The sequence below is a fragment of the Myodes glareolus genome, chromosome 3 (genome assembly GCF_982192425.1).
Source record: "Myodes glareolus chromosome 3, mMyoGla1.1, whole genome shotgun sequence".
Classification (NCBI taxonomy): Eukaryota; Metazoa; Chordata; class Mammalia; order Rodentia; family Cricetidae; genus Myodes; species Myodes glareolus.
This window is the reverse complement of record NC_142028.1, coordinates 73699210-73722055: the sequence shown is the minus strand read 5'-3', so window position 1 is coordinate 73722055 and position 22846 is coordinate 73699210. Positions and strand designations below refer to the sequence as shown.

The following is a 22846-nucleotide window of genomic DNA, read 5'->3' as shown; positions in this document are numbered from 1 at the left end:
TCCAACCAATACCCAGATAAAAGAAAGGTGTGACTTTGTATAACCTTTTAGTGGTGATGAGTTCACAGCCATCATGTGATTTGGTTTTACTATGGTATATTTGACAAGGACATGAAGGAGCACAATTTAACTCCACCCCTGAGAGAGCTTCAGGGAGGTGTGGCCTGATTCAGGGTACAGGATCAGACCTATGTTCTAACAAAACATTGTTGAAAGAAACGGAAACACTTATTAAGATAGCCACATTCCCCAAATTATTCTATTGATTAAATGCTATTCATGTGAAATTCCAACTTAGATATGCTGACCCTAAAATTCACATGGAAATACATTTTCAATTTCAAAACTTACTGCAACACTACAATATTAAAAATAGTACAGAATTGAGAGTCTAAAAATAAGCCCATACATCTATGATAGGATAATGTATGTCATAGGATGGACTTGGACCTGCGCCTGCATCTTATGTGAAAAATAATCATATACAAAAGACTTAAATATTAGCTATAAAATTATTGAAGGCTTGGAAGGAAAGATAATTGTAAATCTGTGTAGTTTTAGATTGGGCATCAAAAGGAATCAAAGTGAAAATAGATTAGTTAGACATCATTAAAATTTAGATTTTTTTTTGTTTGTTTCCTGAGACAAGATCTCTTTATGTAGCCCTGGCAATCCTGGAACTCAATGTGTAGACCAGACAGTCTTCAGACTCAGAGATCCTTCTGTTTCACATCTGAGGTTAAAGATGTGCACCATCACACCCAGCAACACTTTAGAAAGCTGTGCTGCAGAGAACACTGTCAAGGGGGAAGGTGACTAAGGCTGTGAGAGTAGTCAAGCCTGGCTTGTGAGTGCAGCGCTGAGTGCTGTCTGGTGGCCTCCAGGCCGACCCAGGTGAGATGGAGTCACTAAGGTCCTGCATTCAGGGTTCCTCTAGTTGGTACAATCATCTCAAGCCTGTGGCCAAGCTCACCTAGGAGGAGCAATACATCATGGTGCTGAAATGCTGTTCCAGCCACGAAAATGAGCCAAGTGTTTGGAAAGCAAGCCAGTCACCAGGAGACTCCACAGCATATAGAGAATGAAAGAAACCGTGCACTAGCCACACTTCCGTGACCCTCATCTGAAAGCTGTGGAAAGGAAGCGGTTTGAGGAGCACCACAGTGCTTCTGTAGAAGAAGCCGCTGTCAGACACAACCGCTACTCCACTTCCCACCAATTTTCAGTGAAAACTGACCCTGTGATTGGACTGGTACTCAAGAGAAAGCACAACACACACACACACACACACACACACACACACACACACAAAGGGGAGGAGTGGGGAGCAACAGACCAAGACACTCTTGCCCTGACCAAAGCCAAAGCTCTACTCCAGGAAATACTCTAGGTAGATCGTGCTGACCTCAAACTCACAGAGATCTTTCAGCTTCTGTGTCCTGAATGCTGGGATTAAAAGAGTGCCACACCCAGATTCCTTTTTTCGATAATCATTTTGACTGGAATCTCGAGGTAGTTTTAGTCTGCATTTTTCTGGTGGTCAGGGATCCCAATGTAATTTTTATATAAATAAAGACACGAGAGAAGACAGATTTCCATTTCATAAAGTGTTCCATGTTCTTGCCAGCTTTGGTTGAACATTTTTGGAATTTAGAGCTAGGCTGGGAAGAGACAAAGGTCAAGATAACACACTATGCTTTTGTTGTCAGTGGGCCTGTGCATCAGAAGGCTGATTGGGGCAGCATCCATGAGAAGATATGCCAGCTGCTAATTCCTCTGCGCACCACGATGCCCTTCTACAACTCAGAGGAAGAAAGGCAGCATAGCCTGCAGCAGCAGCAGAAGCGACAGGCAAGTCCTATGGGTGGTAATAGTAAGGGTGGGGCCCTAGTATTTATGTTCCCAGTCACAGTCCCATTCACTGGGTCCTCTCCCCTGTTTTCACTGAGTACCCACTGTTGTGGTTTGCTTGGTGGCCCTAACAAGATGCCACAGATGGGCTGGGACAAGTTCAGGCATTCATTTTCTCAACACTGCTGGAGGTGGAAAGTCCAAGTCAAGGTTTGTGGACCTTTGTGCCTTCACCCGTCCCCTCCCATTCCCCACCCTTTTCTTCCCCCTACTGTCCTCCCTTGTCCTCCTCCAACCCCCTCCCTTCTCCCCTCCCCCTGTGTATCTTTGGGTGCACATGTGTAACATGAAGGCCTGCTTATTGAGGTTTCTGTCCCACCCGGTCCCAGAGAAAAATCACACAGAGTCTACATTAGGTTATAAACTGATTGGCCCATTAGCTCAGGCTTCTTATTAGCTCTTGTAGCTTATATTAACCCATTATCCTAGTATATGTTAGCCACATGGCTTGGTACCTTTTTCAGCGGGGCAGGTCACATCCTGCTTCTTCAGTGATCTGGGCTGTACTGGCAAGGGAGCTTCCTACTTCCCAGAATTCTCCTATTCTCATCACCCTGCCTCTACTTCCTGTCTGGTTGACCTGCCTATACTTCCTGCCTGGCCAATCAGCATTTATTTAAAACATGATTGACAGAATACAGACAATTCTCCCGCACGACACGTGTGTTTGAGTTGCATGTGGATGCCACAGGATGACCTTAGATGTCCTTCTTTCAGAGCTGTTTACCTTGGTTTTTTATTTTGGTCTTTTGAGACAGGATCTCCCACTGGGCTGGGTTTCACCAAGTAGGTTAGCCTAACTGGCCAGTAAGCCCTAGGGCTCTGCCTATGGCTATCTCCATAGTGCTGGGAGTACAAGTATATACACCATGCCTAGCTTTTTTTTTTTTTTTTTTTACCTGGTTTCTCTGGGCATTGAGCTCAGGTCCTCATGCTTATGAGACAGTCACTTTACTGACTGAGCCATCTCTCAAAACCCAGATTTGGTGTCTCCTAAGATCTCTCTTCCTGGCTGATGGATAGCCGTCTTCTTGCTGATTCTTCATCAGTTCCTTTATTTGCACACATATCTGGTGTTTCTTTGCTTGTTGAATTTTTCTTATTAAGACACTAGTCAGGGTTGGTAAGATGGCTCTGTAGGAAAGGGCACTTGCCACTGAGGCTGGCAATCTAAGTTTGATCCCTGGAATCCACAAGGTCAAAGGAGAGAACCGACTCCCAGAAGTCATCCTCTGACCTCTATACTTGCATTGTGGCACACCTGGGTACGCACACACATACACAAAATGTAATTAGGATGCCCAACAGGTTAAATTAGAGTCTATAAGAGCGGATCCGTTTTAACTTAACCACCTCTTTGGATAACATTTTACCCAAATCTATTCTGTTCTGAAGGACTAGGATTTAGAGCTTTACCACATGGCTTTTGATGGGGGCATGGTTCAGTCCAGAGACTCCATGTCCCAAGTACTGTGATAAGAGCTTTAGTGCATGACACATTGTTTCTCAGCCTGTGCGTTGCAACCTTTTGACAAAATTATTTACGTTATTTATATTATGGTTCATAACAGTAGCAAAATTATAGCTATGAAGTAGCAATGAAAATAATTTTATGGCTGGAGAAACGGCTCAGTGCTTAAGAGCACTGGCTGCTCTTCCAGAGGACCTGAGTTCAATTCCCAGCACCCATACCCATCACAACTGTCTGTAACTCCAGTTCCAAGGAATTTGACATCCTCATAATAATGTACATAAAATAAAAGTAAATAAACTTTAAAAAAGAATTTTATAGTTAGGGGATCACCAAAACCTGTGGAACAGTATTAAAGGGTCACAGCATTAGGAAGGTTGAGAACCACTGGTATAATAGGAAATAAAAATGATATTAAGAATATATCAGGGTATAAAGGAGATTATAAAAAACTAATTTATGGGCTGGAAAAATTGCTCAGGGGTTAAGAGCCCCTGAGTATAAGAGTATAATTATTATAATTATTATTTTAATTTTTTGGTTTTTTTAGACAGAGTTTCTCTGTGTAGCCCTGGCTATCCTGGAACTAGCTCTGTAGACCAGGCTGGCCTCAAACTCAGAGATCCACCTGCCTCTGCCTCCCAAGTGCTGGGATTAAAGGCATGTGGCACTACCACCCAACTAAGAATATCAATTATTATTTTGAAAATTAATCTCCTTTGTATGTGTGTGCATACATGTGTAAGCAGGTATTCTTGCATGTGTGGCGGCTAGAGGTTGACTTGGAATATCTTTCCCACCTTGCTTTTTCAGACAGGGTCTCCTCCTGAGCCTGGAGCTCACCCCTTTGGCCAGTTTGGCTGGCTAGTGAGAGCCTGAGAGCCCTCTGCCAGTCTCTTGTGATGGGTGAATATTGCCATGTTTTTATGTACGTGCTGGGGATCTGAACGTAGGCCTTCATTTTGCACAACAAGCATTTTACCCACTGAGCCATCTCCCCAGTCCCCCAAAATTAGCCCCCTGAAAGCCACAAATCTATAAACACAGACTCATCAATTTTAATGTTATAAAACTATGATCATCTGAGAATAATGAAGACTTAAAAGTTGTTTTTGTATTAGCTAGGCAGATAATTCCAGAAGGAAATAAGAGATGCTTTCTTGAAATTAACTCAGATATAAAGACAGAGACTTTTATTTTTTGAATTTAAATTTTACTTTCTTCAGAATTTCATACATGGGTGTACACTTTACATCATTTCTACCGTTCCCTGTTCCCTTCCACCTCCTGTGATGAGTGTGTGTGTGTGCGTGTGTGTGTGTGTGTGCGTGTGTGCGTGCGTGCGTGTGCGTGCGTGTGTGTGTGCGTGTGTGTAACCTACAGTGCTGCCTGTATGTACATGTGTTTAAGGTTGACCCCTTATGACTGGGAAGCCTTCAGATGGCTCATCCCTGAAGAGAACGGACTCTCCCTCAGCAGCCACCGACTCCCTGCAGCTCTTGTTAAATGTCCCCGACCACAGCTGGCCTGGTCCTGTGGGAGTTCATGGGGACAGTGTCCCTGTCATGTCTAGAAGATACTATTTTGGAGCAGTGGTCCCAGTCCTCCAGTACTTACAGTATTTCTATAGACAGAACATTTTAGATTATCCTGTGTCCTCTGGAGCTTTGCTAAATTAAAGTCTTATTAGAACTCAAAGAATAAGACAGATGATGTACACCAGTTGGTTGGGGCCAGGCTAGCAGGCACCAAGCTTTGGTATCACATAAACTGGATAGTGGCACATATTCATCCACATAGCAGGTCTGAGATTGTTCTGGACTACATAAGACTCTGTCTTTTAAAAAAATAAATAAATTAAAAATAAGAGTGGAAAAAGATGCTAAGAACAAGAACTATAGGAATGCTGTATATGGTCCATCTAGAGCCCACATCCAGCCACCTGTCTGCCAAGTTCTGAACTGAACTGAAAGATATCTGTTCCTGGACCTTGGACTGATGGCCCAAGTTTGCATTTTTATCTACTCCAGCTCAGAGTCTCCTGTCCACCTAGTACAAGCAGGCTCACTAAGTGCTCTCAGCAAAGTGTTGGCTTTACCCGTGGGTGTGTCCCCCTGTGCCTTTCACACCCAGGCTGTCTCTCAGTGTCTGTTCCTGCCTCCCACAGAAGCACTTGATTGAATTCTGTTACACTGTCGCCCAGAAGTATCTTTTTGAAGGTAGACATGAAGATGCTGTTCCTGCGGCTCTGCACTCCCTTCGATTCCGCATGAATATGCATGGCCTGAGCTCAGTAGAGCTTGTGCCTGCTTACCTGCTCCTGGCTGAGGCCAGCCTTGGTGAGTGGAATTTACTGTAGACCCTTGGAGCCTGCTGAGGTGCTGTATCGATTCTCAACAGGGGCAAGACACCCTCTGTGGAAGAATATGATTTCAGACACCCTTTTTGGTATGAAGTCTGGCACGAGGAGGGAGAGGGCAATGGCTACAGTTGACAACAATCCACTCAAGATGAGCCTGGTGGCATTCACCTTTAATCCCAGCCCTAGGGAGGCAGAAGGCAGGAGACCACCCTGACCTACATACATAGCAAGTTCCAGCACAACTAGGACTATATAGAGAGACTCTGGAAAAACAAAACAAAACAAAACAAAAAACAGCACCTGGGCAGTGGTGGCACACACCTTTAATTCTAGCACTCAGGAGGCAGAGGCAAGTGATGGATCTCTTTGAGTTTGAGGTCAAGCTGGTCTACAGGGGGTAGTTCCAGGACAGTCAGGGCTACACAAAGAAATACTGTATCAAAAAAGAAAAATCCCCTCAAGTTGGCCTAGACCAAGGGAAGAAATCTATGAGACTTGGAGTGATCGAAGAGTTAAAGAGTCGACTACTATAGGAGAGTGGCTGGGTGCTCGGTCTTTCTCCTAGGCCTCTTCTCTTTCCTCCCCTCCTCTCTTTCCTCTCCTCTTCTCTTTCCTCCCCTCTTCTCTTTCCTCTCCTCTTCTTTTTCCTCTCCTCCTCTCTTTCCTCTGTTTTTAAGGGCCCTTTATAAAACCCAGGTTGACCTCAAACGCACTCGGTAGCTTAAGGGGTGACTTTGAACTTCTGATCCTCCTGCCTCCACTATTCTTCCAGTGCTGAGATTTCGGGCCAACACTACATTTCCATGTGTTGTGGGGGACTGAACCCAGAGCTTCATTCAAGCTAGGCCGATGCTCTATCCACTCAGCTACCCCTGGTCTTCTTTCTCGTCTCTGCTCTCCTGTAGGTATCTTCAGTTCGCCTACCTGCAGACTAAATTTTAACATCTTCTGCTGGCTGCAGGAGACAGTCACCCTCAGATGTGGGATCTAGTTAAATCTGCATGTCCTCTAGATTCAAGTTGAGAAGCAGAAGTAGATTAGCATCTGATTTCCATTACAAATTCCTAGAAGACAGGATTTTGTTAACCCAACTGGGATGTAGACTTTACCCTTGTTCCCTGGGGTGAAAGTCATAGTTCAGAAGCAGAGGAACCCACCACCCTAAGAGTAAGATCACTTGCTTAGCAGACACCTGTCTGTGGGCTGCTACAGAGATCAGCATCTGAGAGGAATTTACATTCTTGCACATCTACAGTGTTTTAGGCATGATATACACCTTAATCGTCATCATTTTGAATAACGTTTTTTCAGGATAGTGCTATAGCTCAACCCTGAAGCACATCCTAGCTTACATTGCATTTCCTGTGTGATGTGAGAGCCCACCCAAGCCGTCTGATCATGCTGCTTACTGTAGTGCATAAGGTCCCTGTGGCCAGAGCACTCTAGTGTGCATTTCCCATAAAGCACCTCTTCACAAGCACAGTGCAACCTGATCTGCTAAGAAGATCCATTCAGGCTTCTCTCCCACAACATGTCTACAGCCCCGGAGTTTTACTTTCTCATTGGAACCACCTGCCCACAAATAACGATGTAGAGACTTATTATTAATTATGAAAGCTTGGCCTTAGTTTAGGCCTTTTCCCAACTAGTTTCTATAACTTAAATTAACCTGTGAATCAGTTACCTCTCATCTGTACCATATATCTGACTTCTTCAATGTCTCACTGGCATCTCTGCCTTTCTTCCCAGAGTCCTCTCTCACCAGAAGTCTGCCTATTCTCTCCTGCCTAGCTGTCGGCCATTCAGCTCTTTATTAAACCAATCAGAAGGCACCACAGGCAGAAATAAATCTTCACACCAAATAGAAGATTATCCCACAGCATTGGCCAATTAAAAATATTGTAGTATGCATGGGTGTTTTACCTGCATATCTGTTTGTAGTACCTGAGAAAGCCAGAAGAGGGCACCAGATCCTGAGGAATTAGAATTACAGACGGTTGTGAACTGCCATGTGAGTTCTGGGAATTGAACCTAGGTCCTCTGAAGGCCTTGCCAACCATTATATGAGACACCCCTCAGTTGTGCTTGTCTGCTGCTTCCTTGTGACTGGATTGAAGTTATGGATTTGGGACAGAAATGTCACAAAATCTATAGCGTGTTCTCGACTCATCTGATAAAATGACACAATTTTTCCAATACTGATGCTTACGCATAATCAACAGTAATGAGGAGATATTTGATGGGAAATCCAGAAGTAAAGTTTAGAGTGGAGGAAGGTAGGAGTTCAAGGCCATCCTTACCTACAGAGTGTCTGAATGCCATGCAGCCCAGCTCTGCCTAAGTTTAAAGATCTTAACTGGGTTGATTTGCACTTCTAGAACCAGGCAGCACCTCCCTCCACCAGGTTGGACGTGTGCTCCCCGGTGCTCACCGTCACATCTTACTGCCATGTGCTGGTCAGGCTTCCCTATCACGAGGAACTGTGGTTCTAGTTTTGGTTTATGGAGTGGTACTTTGAAGTTATATAAATATCCCATTTTTACCAAACTCTTAATGTAGTCATTCATTTATAGCCAGTTATTGTGTCTCTTGGTTCCCTGTTTTATTCACTGGGTTCCAACCCACCACAGTTATCACTATTACTCACGTGTCTAAACTGCCCCTGATTTGGCCAGGGGCTGCTCCCACTCCAGCTGGATTTTTTTCTCCTTGCTCTTTGAAATACCTCCATCTTTTTCTGAGTTCCTGCTTCTGACACATTGTCTCCTAGATGCCACCACCCCTTCCATTTCCCACAGAAAATGAATCTGAACACCATGAATATCAAAAGCTGCTCACTAGCCCTACCATTGCCTATCCAGGACTAATCAGGAATGGAAGTGTAACAATACTGTGTTGTGTGTGTCCACACACGTGCCATCTATGGTGGAAACAATCTCAGCATCATGCAGAAGGAACATATGAATAAAGCAAAAGTGGCCAGCAAGACAGTTCTCTTTGTGAAAAGGGATCCAAGACCCAAACCTGGCAAGCAAGCTCACAGCGACAGGAGGTTCACTTGGTTTTTATTCTAGCACTGGTGGTGATTGTGTCCTTTCCTCATTGGCTGGGGTCCAACTTCAGTCTCCTGCAATTGGCTTGTTTTAAAAGGAAATGAAGAACAGTGGGAAGGGGTGGGCCGTTCCAAGGATACAGCAGGGCCTTTGTGTAAACAAAAGTCTACTGGGTTAGAGGGATTTAAACATTTCCATAAAGGGTTCACCAGGTGGGGGAGAGCAAAAAATTTGAATTCCTTGTCAGAAACAAAGGTGTATAGTGTTCAACAGAAAAGGCTAATGTTTAATATTTAACGTTTCTCACACATATGTGACATGGGTCCATGCCAGCACACCCAAACCCCGTGAGGCACGCATTTCAATTTGCAGTCCCTTCTCCAACAGCGAGGATGCTGGCATCCACAGTCATTGACGTGTTTGTATATAATGGGCTCCCAGGACCTAACTAACCGGTTTTCTCCAGTCTAAGCTCCCCACCCCAAAAAAGATGCTCCCCCTGCCTGTGTGGGCTCTGCCTCCCCACTCTGGGGCTGAGTCTCCTGCATGCATGTCCTTAGTCATTTGGGCTCTGGCTCCCTGTACCAGGCCTTGTACCTACAGGAATGCTCTCTGCACCCTGCTCAGATCTCACACCCCATTCTAGACAGTAGAAAGAACACCAGACCAGGAGATACAGCCCAGGCTCTGTGTGTCCCGACGTGGCTATGAGAAAGCCATGTAAGCCACCATCTCCCACCTGCTCGCTCACTGCTCTCTCCAGGTCTTCCATGGCTTTTCTTCAGTCTCAGCTCCACCAGCCAATAGGATCCCGTTACATGTCCAAGAAGACAAACTCCCACAGCAGTCTGGGGTTCTCTCCTGTTCTTTTCTCTCTCTTAGTTACAGAGACCTTCTCTCAAGTCCTTGGGGCCATTCTTTATTTTAGAAGTCTCTATTTCCTCCTCCCTTCTTCCCTCCTTTCCACCTAATCAATTCCTTGTTATCCCTTAGGTCTCAGGTCAAGTTTTCTGTTCTCTGGTCTGGAAGCCTTCCCTTAACCCCTAGACTAAATTGGGACTTTGCTTTTTTGTTTTTTTTTTTTTAAAGATTTATTTATTAATTAAATATACAGGGTTCTTCCTGCATGTATCCTGCAGGCCAGAAGAGGGCACCAGATCTCATTATAGATGGTTGTGAGCCACCATGTGGTTGCTGGGAATTTAACTCAGGACCTTTGGAAGAGCAGTCAGTGCTCTTAACCTCTGAGCCATCTCTCCAGCCCATTGTTTGTCTGTTTTTAACTTTAAGTAAACTTATTTGTGTGTGTTCACAAGCATGTATGCCAGGGCCCTCATGTGGGTCCTAGATGTAGACCTCATGCTGTCTGCTTGAGGCTAGCTCACTCTCCCTGTGCCTCTTTCTTAATCATCACTTAGTAACATGTCTCCACTCCCACCCCTACCCCTGCCCCCAGCACTCGCTCCATTGTTACTCATAGACTTATTGATGAGATTCCTCTCAATCTCTCTCCTCCACTGGACTCATGAGAACCAGATCCATCCTGGCATGAGGTTCTCACACCCACACAGTACAGGGCAGAGAGAGTACTCAAAAAATACTGCTCTGGTACCGCACAGCTCCATGAAGGACGCTGTTGAGTCCAAGGACCTCTTCATGAGATGCTCTGGGGATTAAGTCTATAGACATAATCCTGAAAGTGCCTTAGAAGCCGAAAGTGCTGTTGAAATGGAGGCTTTCAACACAGGGCTGGAGAAGTCTCATTCCTCTCACACATGCTTCCTTTCCTCCTAGAGACTCCTGCCTGAAGTGGAAACTTCGCAGACAGTCACCCTTTCTTCTTCTTTTCTTTCAGTATTTTCTCTTTTTCTGTCTTTCTACCCTTTCTTTTTTTCACTAAAACTTGAAAGTTTGAATTAATGAGGGATGCCATTAGCAGTGATAGTTCAAAGAGAAGGAAGGCACCCTAGCTGCCCTGTACCTCTGCTGTCCACATGATAGAGTGTGACCGTCACGCTTGGCAGGGACAGGAAGGGAGGAAGGACTGATCTGGTCATGGTTTCACAGGGTTCAGTCCACGTGGTAGGGAGGACAAAGCGGAGCAGAGCAGTTTTCCTCATGGCAGACAGTGGCCCATTTCCTGCTCTGTGTTACCTTTCAAAGTTACCACTAAAATAGCATCCAGCTGGGGGCAGAATATGAGCCTGAGGAGGACATTGCATGTTCTGTTCAAGCCATAACAGGAGAAGGGGCTCGTGCCTTTCACTCCTTTCCTGGTGGAGTGGGGGCTTCTGACCTAAGGCTGGAGATTTCTCTTCTCCTTTTCCACACTGCTGGTTTCTGTCCAACTCCCAGGTATCTGCTCAGCTACCCTCACAGAGAGGTGTCGCTAATGATCCAGACTAGGCCCTTCCTGCTTCATTGTGGCAACTGTATGTTTGTGTTTGCTTCCTCTAAAGCCCTTCGTGGTTGGTTTGTTGTGGACTTCACCTTGCTTGACCTTGCAATCAGTGACCATGCTTAGTTCAGTGTACAGGCACTAAAATGGGGTGCAGTGGTGGGGACTCAGAAAGCTAGGTCAGAATACCTCACGGGAAGGAAGTTTCCTCCTCTGATAACTGTTGCCCAGAATTGCTGGCCAACTTGTCGTGGGTTCAGACGGGCTGGCTGGTATGGGGCAGCCATGTCCTGAGTTCCTTCAAGAGACTGCTACTTCTGTCATCCTTTGCTTCCATCACCAGGTCCCACAGAATCTCCCCGTATAATGTAATGTGTCCAGGTTTACACTAACTAATGTCAGCCGTGGTCTCACTCTCCACACAAATATCACTGGTCTCTTCTATTGCATATGTTGTAAAGTCACCATTCAGGAGAGTCTCACTTCCTTCACACCTCCACAACACCACCCACCCATCATGGAAGGCACGGTCTGTGAGATCACAGCATGCCTGGACTGACCCACTCATAGGGCACAGTGTGATCTCTGACGAAGACCCCATGGGCTGGAGCCCCACTGCTTGTTATCCTGTCCAGCTCTCTGAACCTGCAGCCTCGGTGCATTCTCCAAGTATGCCTTTGCCTTCAGGACTGATATTTGTTTAGACGCAGTTACACTTGGCCTTGGGACATCTTCTTTAGCATTGCCTTCTTGAGAAGAACTAGGAAAAGCAAAATGAAATATACATACATATATGTATATATGTATGTATGTATATGTATATTGCTCTTGCAGAAGACTCCAGTTTCCAGCAACTTTGTCAGATGAGTCATAACTGCCTGTGGTTTCCAAGAACCTGATACCTGATTTTATCCTCAGGAACCTATATGCATATGCACATACCACCCCCACAGGAATAATCAAAATAATTTTTTTTGACTTTTTGTGACAGGGTTTCTCTGTGTAGCCTCAGCTGTCCTGGAACTCTCTTTATAGACCAGGTTGGCCTTGAACTCAGAAGTCCACCTGCCTCTGCCTCCCGAGTGCTGGGATTAAAGGCATGTACTTCCACCACTCAGCCCTAAAAATAAATATTTTTAAAAGCTTGGTATAAACCTGGAATGATGGTACACACCTTTATTTCCCAGCACAGTGCCCCCTGTATATGTGCCTGTTCTGGACATTCCACATTAACAGAATCTGGCCATATGTGTCTTTTGGTGTCTGGCTTCTTTCACTTACTGTGTTATAAAAGGGGAGTGAGCTGCTTTTTGTCCCGCCCAGCTCCTGGCTGCCTGGCTAGCTTTACCCAAAATAATTACATGGAAAGTGTATTCATTTAAACACTGCCTGGCCCATCAGTTCTAACCTCTTATTGGCTAACTCTCACATATTAGTTTAACCCATCCCCATTAATGTGTATCGCTACTTGACTGTGGCTTACCGGCATGAGTCTAACCAGCATCCATCTAGGAGAGGAGAGCCATGGCGTCTGCCACACTGCCTTCTTCCTCCCAGAATTCTGTTCTGTCTACTCCACCTATCTAAGCTACTGTCCTATCAAAAGGCCAAGGCAGTCTCTTTATTTAACCAATGAAAGCAACACATAGAAAGAAGACCCTCCTACACCATAGCATGTTGTTTTCAAACTCTGTAGCAGGGATCCAGGCCATGGATGGCAGTTTTTATGACTGATCACAGTTTACTCATGGGTAAGGATTTGCTTAGCAACTGATGAACATTTGCTATGAATAGACTGATAAGAACATTTATGAGCAACTTTGTAGCACCAATAAATATTTGTATCAATGAACAAATAAGCATATGACAACTCATATTTCATGGTTTATTCTTTATTTAAAAATTGAATTATAACCTATTTATTTATTTATGAAGGAATTTTTTTTTGAGATAGGATATTTCTATGTAAACCAGGCTGGTCTCAAACTCACAGAGATCCTTCCGTCTTTGCTTCCCGAGTGCTGGAATTAAAGGCATGCACCACCCTACCTGACTTATAACATCTTTTCTAACTGATTTTTGGCAGGTCTGGGCCGGATAGTGCAGGCTGAAGAATATCTATCCCAAGCCCGGTGGACAGTCCTCAAGTCAACTGACTGTAGTAATGCAACTCACTCTTTACTACACCGGAACCTGGGCCTTCTCTACATGGCCAAGGAGAACCATGAGGAAGCCCGATACCATCTGGCTAATGATGTGAGCAAGCACCCTTGCGACCTTGGATGCTTCCCAGGACAGTTCCGTTCAGTGTTTCTTTACCTGAGCATTTCTCTAACAGTACTGCTCACACTGACCCTTTCGGGAGCAGCAGTAGAAACTCAGTTCTAATGACCCCAGTTCAAACCTTTCTACTTCCTGGCTATGCAAACCCACCTTCCCTGGGTGTCGGTTGTTTGTGGCTAACCTGGGAAGAGAGAGCTGCACACTGGCTAGGAGAAGGGTGGTGATTCTGTTCCCAGCTCTGCTTGTTCTATGGCAAGTAATTTAACCTTTCTTTCAGATGTGAGACACAATTCATAAAATGGTTCCAACCACATCAGTGCATTGCAGAGATTAATAATAGAAGACTGTATGCACTGGACTTTGTGGCCATTTGTTAAAAGAATATTAACATTGCTTCTTCAGAGTGTGGTTATTAAATTTAAATGAGCTAGACCTATAAGAAAGCACTTACAATCTCTAAAGCCGTGCAGATGGTAGATAGGAGGAGGGACGTGCTGTTCTTCTCAAGTTGGGGAGTTCTTGTAGAATTTTTGGATAGGAAAATAATATCAGACAGAGTTCCTGCACCTGAATTCCAGATTAGGTTGGGTCATTCTGCAATCTCCATGGATCTTTCTGTAGTGTCGCCACCCACTTCTCCTCCAACAACCTTCCCTTTGGCTGCTGTCTCTGCCTTAGATGATCCCTGGACCTCGAGGCTATCTTCTGTGCAACTCTCTGCCCTGGGAGACTGTCCTTCATGGTCATCCTGGATGCCGTTGTTGTCTGACTTTGCTAAGGATGGAAGAGAGGGAGGCGCAGAGGGGAGAGGAGGGTGGGAGATACGGGGGGGGGGCAGTTCTGGCAGAAACAGTCGGCTGTCCTGTGGGATACAGCTCCTGTCCAGCAGTCACAGCTCTAGCTCTGGCTGGTCTTTGTTATTCCCGCCAGCTCCTCTGTTTTCTGAGGTGTAGACATGGTAATAGTTCCTTGCCATCACCGTTCCCGATGCTTCATTAGCCCTCTTGTTCTTGTAACCCTTCCACATGTCCAGTAACTTTTCCATTAACCTAACCTCAGGCAGCTCTTTAAGGCGTCATATGTTTCTACCCAAGTCCTTAACCAATACTTTTTTTTTTTCCTTAAAAGAGAGAGGGTCTTACTTCATAGCCCTGGCTGTCCTGGAATTTGATATGTAGATGAGGCTGGCCTTGACCACAAAGAGATCCACCTGCCTCTGCCTTCTGAATGCTAGGATTAAAGGTGTGCACCACTGTGCCTGGCAACTTTTCTTCATTTATGTTTGTTCTCTACTCTCCACTTCCTTCAGTTAATTAAGCAGAGGCACATTCTGTCTTGTGCTGAAGCACACATTAGGAATTAGATCAAGCCCAAGTTTCTTGAGTGTGTGAACATGCAATGTGCACGTACACACGTGCGCACGCACACACACACACACACACACACACACACACACACACATGCTTACTTTAGCACTGGGGACCACTAGGCTAAATCTTCAACCTTTATCTGTCTGTCTGTCTATATATACACACATATATATTTGTCATTTTTTGTTTGTTTTTGTTTTGAACAGGGTCTCACTATGTATACCATCTGACCTCAGACTCACAGAGGTGCACCTGCTTCTGCCTCCCAAGTGCTGGGATTAAAGGTCCATGCCACAACTATCTCTAGATATATTTTTTGAGACAAGCTTTTATTATATACATCAGGTTGATCTTGAACTCACCACCCTCCTGCTTCAGCCTCTTGAATGCTTGGATTACAGATGTTTGATGTCACATCCAGACGTTTCTCCCTTTTCTTTCTTTTTTTTTAAATTAATTATGTATATAGTGTTCTGTATGCCTACAGGCCAGAAGAGGGCACCAGATCTCATTCAGATGCTTGTGAACCACTATGTGGTTGTTGGGAATTGAACTCAGGACCTCTGGAAGAGCAACCAGTGCTCTTAACTGCTGAGTCATCTCTCCAGCCCTCTCCCTTTTCTTTCACACACACTTGTAACATGAGGGGCCTGCTTGTTGGGGTTTCTGTCCTGCCTGGTACCCCACAACCGGCAAGTCCCAAATAAAATCACACAGAGGTCTCCATAAGATTATAAACTGATTGGCCCATTAGCTCAGTCTTATTAACTAATTCTTACATCTTACAGTAACCCATAATTCTTGTCTGTGTTAGCCATGTGGCTCAGTACCTTTTCCAGCCGGGCAGGTTACATCTTGCTTCTCTGTGGTCTGGGCAGGAATGGAGGAATGAGCTTCCTCCTTCCTAGCCTTCTCCTGTTCTCATAGCCCTGTCTATTTCCTGTTTGGTTGAGCCACCTATACTTCCTGCCTGGCCAATCAGCGTTTATTTAAAACATGATTGACAGAATACAGATAATTCTCCCGCACCACACACTTCACGTGCAAACTACAAAATCATCCATTTTCATATGTGCTCTTCAATAAGTCTTTGTGCAGTTACAGAGCTGCACAAGCGTTTTGACACATTTCCCCACCACTCCAAAGAAAGCCCTCATCTTCATCTGCAGTCATTTTTCATTCAACCCCAGCCCCGACAGCCAGCCTGTCTCCACAGACTCTTCACCTTGATTGGCATTTGGAGTCTGCCATGTTGCTGTGTGAGCAACAGCTGCTCCCTTCTAGTGTCAAGGACCAGGCCACTCTGTCTGGGCCACGTTATTACCCACGCTTGAGATGATGGGTGTTTCTGCTCTGGGACTGTGCGGAATGACTGTGCCAGATGTTTGTGAACCAGTCTCTGTGTGGACACTCATGCCCAATTTCTCTTCGAAGGTACCCAGAGGAGGAATTCCTGGGCCACACAACAACTCCACGGTTAGCCTTTTGAAGATCTGCCTGCCCGCTGCCCAGAGGCTGCGCCATTCCTCATCCCTTTCAGCCATGTCTGGGGCTTCTCTTCCCTCACTGGACTTGCCCCTTTCTCCTTCTGAAGACAGCCGTTGTTCAGGCTGTGAAGAGAGATGAGACACTGTGACCTTGTTTGGCATCTCTCGAATGACAGTGTTTAGCATTTGCCACATGCTTATTAGGCATTCATGTATCCTTTGGAGAAACGTTTTCTTGGGTCCCTAGTCCATTTTCACAGCGGGCTGTAGTAAAGGTCTTTTTCTGCATGATCATTCACTTAGTTTTCAGGGGGAACTCAAGCATCCTTTCTCTTCCTCTTGCAATAGATTTATTTTGCCAGTTGTGCATTTGGAACAGAAGACATCAGGACCTCAGGAGGCTACTTCCACCTGGCCAATGTCTTCCATGGTCTTAACAAAATGGAGCTGGCAGACACATTGTACACAAAGGTGAGCTGGGGAGTGGAGGAACTTAGCACTGATACTTAGACCTGGCATCTTATAAAGAGAGTCAGGTCTTTGCTGAGATTCTCAGAGATGGATTGACTTGCATCAGCTTACACAGCCTAATCCTCAGGATACTTCACTAAAATGGGCTAATCCTTAGCATCTGTAGAGCAACTCATGGAGAAACAGAGTTTATGACAGGCTCTGCCACACCCTTGTCACACAGCCAGCGAGGCAGTCATATGGAGGTATACAACAGAAAAGGAAGAACTTTATTTTATTTTATTTTTTCAAGACAGGGTTTCTCTGTGTTGCCTTGACTGTCCTGGTAACTACTCATTCACTGTGTAGACCAGGTGGGCCTCAGACGCACAGAGATCCACCTGCCTCTACTTCCCAAATTCTGGGATTAAATGTGTGTGTCATTGTGGCCTGGCTGAAGGAAGAACTTTGAAGGGATACTTATGGCTGCACTGTCCTCGCAAAGGGCCAAAGAACAAGAAAATGCTTTAGAAATTCTTTGGGTGACTAGCTTGGTGGGTAAAGAATGATGCCAGCAGTCCTGACCCTGAGTTTAATCCAGGACCCACGTGATGGAAGGAGAGTACCAGCTCCTAAAAGTTGTCCTCTGACCTCTCGTGTGTTGTGGCACCAAGAGGCCCACCTTGTGCATTTTCTGTTTTCAGTGGGTGCCGGGATCTGAACTCGGGTCCTCATGCAAAGTAGCAAGCACTTTGTCCACCGAGCTGTCTCTCCCGCCTCCGAACTCTTTCTGTGTAAAAACTTCCCAATATACGAACACGCCAGTTAGTCATCCAGTAATCCCTCACTTAGGAGCCGCTATGACCGAGGCTGTCACACGGCGACTGTGGATTTCTATTTCACACCATTTCTTAGAAAAAGGTGTTTGGGTCAGGCAGTGGTGGCACACACTTGTGATCCCAGAACTCAGGAGGCAGAGGCAGTTAGATCTCTGAGTTCAAGGCCAGCCTGGTCTACAGAGCAAGTTCCAGGACAGTCAGGGCCATACACAGACAAACCCTCTCTTGGAAAAGAAAACTGGCATTTAGGCGTAGCTGAACACCAGTGAACTTTGGAGTCAGTCAGACCTGGGTATGGAGCCGGGCTATGCCATTTGTGAGCTCTTTCCAAAAGTTAAGTGTGTTGGTAACTTTTCTAAGCCTGAGTTTATTCACATGTAAATGGGAGTAGTAAGTATGTGCTTCATAACAGTAGCCATTGACCTGAGACTCTGGCAGGGCCCCTGATGAGCCTGCCCAGCCCTTGTCTTATGCATTTGCACTAGGCCTGTTTGGACTCCTAGGGCTCACTCTGCTCGCATGCACTTGAACAGGAAACCTAGCCTTGAACAGCAGCTTCCCAACTGGCTGGCCTGCTGGTCTGATTGCCCTGCTTTCCCTACAGGTCTCGGATATCTGGTATACCTATTTGAATAATCACTATCAAGTCCTCTTACAGGCCCGTTCCCAACAAATAGACTTACTGGGCAAACAGTTTGTGAATGACACCGGTCTGGGTAAGTGACAGGTCTCTCAACGAGTGGAGCGATGACTTTTCCCCTCTAACACTCAGGTATTGCCTCTGTGTTCCGACAGAGCCCATTGCTGCCACCTTACCCATCTTGAAGATGGAGAGAAACATGGAGACAATGGGCTCAAGGAGCTTGTACCAATGTCAGGAAGAATTCAGATCCCTGCCATCACACACAATCCTTAGGAGGTTGATGAGGGCAGACTTAGGGAAAAGGGGACCCCATTAGACCATGTTGGTTTCTACTTTGTATCTGTTTCTTATTTGTTGTGCCTCCATGGTACATAACCCAGGGACGCTCTGTGTAGAACGAAGGTGCTTTGTTGGTTACTCCTAACACCCTGTCCTCATCCTTCACAGGGTGGTGAGCAGTAGGGTTAGACTTGGTCTATCTCCCTCCTCATGCCTGCCATGGGCTGCTTACTGGGTAGCACTGTATTGGGCCATGTCCTTTGAGATGGTAAAGAGATGGGGAATCTGTTTTCCACTCAAAAGTCACCCTCAGTGCAGGTGATACCGAGCCCATCTGCAGCAGCAAAGGGCATTCTAAGCACAAATTCTGTGAGAAGTCCCAGAATGAGGAGTAAGGAGAGGTGGGCAGCACTGAAGGGTGACTTCGAAGGCAAGATTTTAAGATGAGGTGTAGAAATGTAGTAACATTATCCGGTTTTCCCATCAGGAAAGTGGTTCATGTTGTAGTAGGAATATAGCCACGCATGGGCAGCCACACTTAGCATCATGCATATGTCCTCTGTGCCTTTTTCTTTAAGCCTGTCACTTAAACATGTTCTCTTAAGAGCAGGCCCATCATAACTGTACAACAAATGGTGACCAATACAGGAACGAAAACTTCTGTGAAGAACCCACCCATAATCTCAGCACTTAGAGGTGGAGGTAGGGGGATAGAAGTTCAAGGCCAGCCTGGGCTACATAGCAGTTGAATACATATTTCAATCAAACAAAACAAACAAAGAAAACAAGCTCAGGGAAATAAACACACTTAGTGGGGAACAGACCGGCTGCCTTTGACCTTTGTGGGAGGAACTCGGCTGCTGCAGCTCCAGTGGTGACTGACAGATTCCCTGTGTTAGGACTACAGGAGATTTCAGCCTCTGAAATAGAATCCTTAGCAGCTTCGGGGGCTGTGGTCACTCCAATACTGCCTGCTAGAGAGCTGGAGAGCTGTAGCAAGCTGTTCTTCTTCCCTGACTTCTGGCATTCCCACTGTGCAGCACCCCGTTTCCACTGGAACCCTTGAGGAGACCGCAGCAGGACACAGCCAAGTGTCTAGGGCAAGGACAGGGGTGTGTGGACAAATGCAGCATGTCCCAAGCAGCCAGCTCTTAACTCCACTGCCAACCCTCAGCAGCCTCCAAGGTCTGTGTTCCTCTCCTCCTCTTCCAATGCAGATGAAGCCCAGGAGGCAGAAGCCATTCAGATCTTAACTTCAATTCTAAGCATTCGAGAATCTACCTCTGACAAAGCACCCCAAAAAACCGTCCTTGTTCTAAAGACCCTGAGCATGCTTTACTATCTAATGTTGGAGTGTTCAAAGGTAAGCTTCCCAGAAAAGCTGTCTAAATGGGGAGGTAGCAGAGCAAAGCATCTAGCAGTTCAGGTCAACTATGTCTTGCCTGCTACCCCTGGGCAAGGCTTCACTCTATGACATTGCCAGTCTGGTTTTGTAATGGACTCTGGATTTCTTCTCTTGTGGGGGGATTTCCCAGGGCTGTGTGGAGGAACTGAGTGGGGGTGGGGGTGGGGGTAGTGCCTGAAAACCTGATGCATCCAGGAAGGTTCTGAAGATGCTGGTGGAGACGGAAGTGGCTGCTGTGTCCTAGCTCCCTGTTGCTGTGGGGATTTAGGCAGACAGGAACTGCCATGCAGCTGTTAAAAAGGATGCCAAATACTGGCTGAAGCCCATCACATGATTGTCATGTTTAATTCTCACCTCTCCTTTATAGATAAGGAGACTGAGGCACAGAAAGGCTTGATTATTTTCCCAATGTCTTATAGACAGTAAGCGGTCTATTTCGGGCTATTGACCGATTCATCCATTCAAATATTTATTGAGCATCTACCACTTAAAAGGCTTTCTGCCAAGAATGGGAAAGACAGTAGCAAACAACCAAACAAGTTACTTCTCTGTAGAACCTCGGACTTCTGGAGAAAGGGAAGCTACCATCATCAGATAGGCATGGGAAAGTGTAGTATCATCTCAGACAGTAAAGCTTGCTGTAAGGGAAACAGAGCAGACGTGCAATGGGCAGTGTGGGCTCCACGCTGCTCCTCCATCCTCCTTCCCCCTCCCTTCCCTCCACACCTTCTGCTAAGGACAGGGCCTGGTGCCTCGGAAGGGTCTGGAGGAGCTCGGTCCGGTCAGAAGAGAATGACACTGAAGCTCGGGACACTGGGGCACAGGAGAGGGGCGCTAATCCTGAAATTCTGGGAGAAATAGAGAATGGGAAATATTTCCAGAGAATCTCCAAATTGTCATCGTCTAAAACCTCTTTTCTATAGGTCAGGGTGCATTTTAGGGGGAAGTCATTGTTCCAAAGCGTGCTAAGGATGTTAGGGCTCCTGAAGGTGCTTAGACAGAAAGGGCCTGTCTGTATGCTGAGATTAACAACTCATCCCCTTCACGTCCTTCTTCCCTGTCTGCACCTGCCAAGTCCCATTTCCCCATTCGCTTCCTCACTGTGATGAACATCATGACCAAAGTCAACCTGAGGGGAGGAGAGGGTTTACTTTGACTTCCACTTCCAGGTCACAGTCTGTCACTGAGGGAAGTCAGTAAGAACGGAAGCAGATGCCATGGAGGAAGGATGCTTACTGGCTCATGCTCCTATATAACCCAGGCCCAACGGCACAGGGATGGTGCTGCCCACTGTGGACTGCGCCCCCACACCTATTGCCACTCAAGACAGTCTCTCATAGACATGGCCACAAGTCAGCCTGATCGTGGCAATTCTTCAAATGAGCTTCTCCCTCCCCAGATCCCCTAGGTTGTGTCAAATCTACAATAAAAAACCAGGACAGCTAGGCAGCAGTGGTGCACGCCTTTAATCCCAGCACTCTGGAGGCAGAGCCAGGCAGATCTCTGAGTTTGAGCTCAGCCTGGTCTACAGAGTGAGTTCCAGGTCAGCCAGAGTTACACAAAGAAACCCTGTCTCAAAAAGGGGAGGGGGCCTAACCAGGACATCCACTACCAACACTAATACTTCTGATACCTCTTTCCTGCTTTCTTTGGTTCTTTGACATACATTACTGATTAAGATTCTGTCATAAGTATGGATGAGGTGGTGCACACATAATCTCAGCACTCAGGAGATAGAGACAGTAGGATCAGAAGTTGAAACAGCCTGGGCTATGAAAAAGCCTGTCTAGTCAGGTGGTGGTGCCACACACCTTTAATCCTAGCACTGGGGGACAAACACAGGTGGGTCTTTGTGAGTTCAAGGCCAGCCTGGTCTACAAGATCTAGTTCCAGGACAGGCAGGGCTGTTGTCCTCTTTTACTATTCACTGTGCTTATTTTCTTCCCTGCTGTGTGAGTTTCACGAGGACATGGATTTCTTTGTATGGTTGGTTCCTGGCAGATTGCAGCTGCTCGATTAACAGTGTTTAGAAGGAAGGGTGGAGAAAATAGGAACCAGAGACTGCCCTAAACTAGAGATCCTGTGGAGCCTCTGCCCAAACCTCTGGGCCCCAGGGTCTCTGGGATAATCTACTCGTGACACCGCTGACCTCTCTATCTCCCGACTCTGGTCCCTGGCTGGAGACCCTCCCCACTTCTCATCTTGCTGAGGAGGTGTACCTGGCTCTGAACTTTCTGTGGAGCTCAGTGGCTAGTGAGAGAAGGTGACCAGTTCCCCACCCAGTTTCTGAGCTAACCACAAATTCAGTTTCTTACTGATATTCTTTCTTGGCACCACCTCCACTTACCATGGAAATTCTGCTTTAGGCAAAGGAATATGCCACGAGAGCCCTCAGTCTAGCCGAAGAGCATCTTAGCGTGCAGGAGCAAAGGGTTATTCAAGAGTTACTGAGTATCATCTCCACCGAGGAAGAGCAGCCCATCACCTAGAGAGGAGGAGCTGGTGGTGCCCTGGGGGCTGAGGACTGACTGATGCGCTCCTCTGAGATGCTCAGAGGGCCTCTGGTCTGCTTCCGCTCCTCCCCTGGGACTTTCCGAGGGACAGTGATCCTATTAGCATGTGATGTATAGAGCTTTGGGAACAGTAGTCAATAAAGCTATTGTTTATCATGGCTTGCCCTTGGCTAATCTGTGGCTTTGGGTGATGTGTAGTTACATCCTAAAATGGTGTTGTGATTAAACTGTAAAGAGTTCATCATGTTCCCTGCAAGCCTCCCCGCTCCTCCACGATGTGTGTGCTTCCTAGTTCTTCACCAAGTGAGGGGATGGGGGATAGATTATACTGGAGCAGAGTTTCTCTGACCCCGGAATTAAGTTAGCATTAACCAGAGGCAGA

At 46.1% G+C, this 22846-nt stretch overlaps 1 protein-coding gene across 2 annotated transcripts in view; it reads left to right on the top strand.

Annotated features, from left to right (window-relative positions):
- Nucleotides 1-22622, top strand: part of Zmynd12 (zinc finger MYND-type containing 12) — a 33571-nt gene extending 10949 nt beyond the window's left edge. Inside the window, exons 2-9 of one of the 2 annotated variants that reach the window (XM_085686489.2) lie at nt 1710-1851; nt 5550-5721; nt 13282-13451; nt 16283-16324; nt 16684-16806; nt 18229-18340; nt 19764-19909; nt 22318-22622. In XM_085686489.2, coding sequence (XP_085542615.1) covers nt 1710-1851; nt 5550-5721; nt 13282-13451; nt 16283-16324; nt 16684-16806; nt 18229-18340; nt 19764-19909; nt 22318-22440 — 1030 coding nt within the window. In that variant the 3' untranslated portion in view covers nt 22441-22622. The remainder of the gene's footprint in view (nt 1-1709; nt 1852-5549; nt 5722-13281; nt 13452-16282; nt 16325-16683; nt 16807-18228; nt 18341-19763; nt 19910-22317) is intronic. The other variant, XM_048434583.3, reaches the window with a different exon arrangement.
- Nucleotides 22623-22846: the final 224 nt, after the last annotated feature.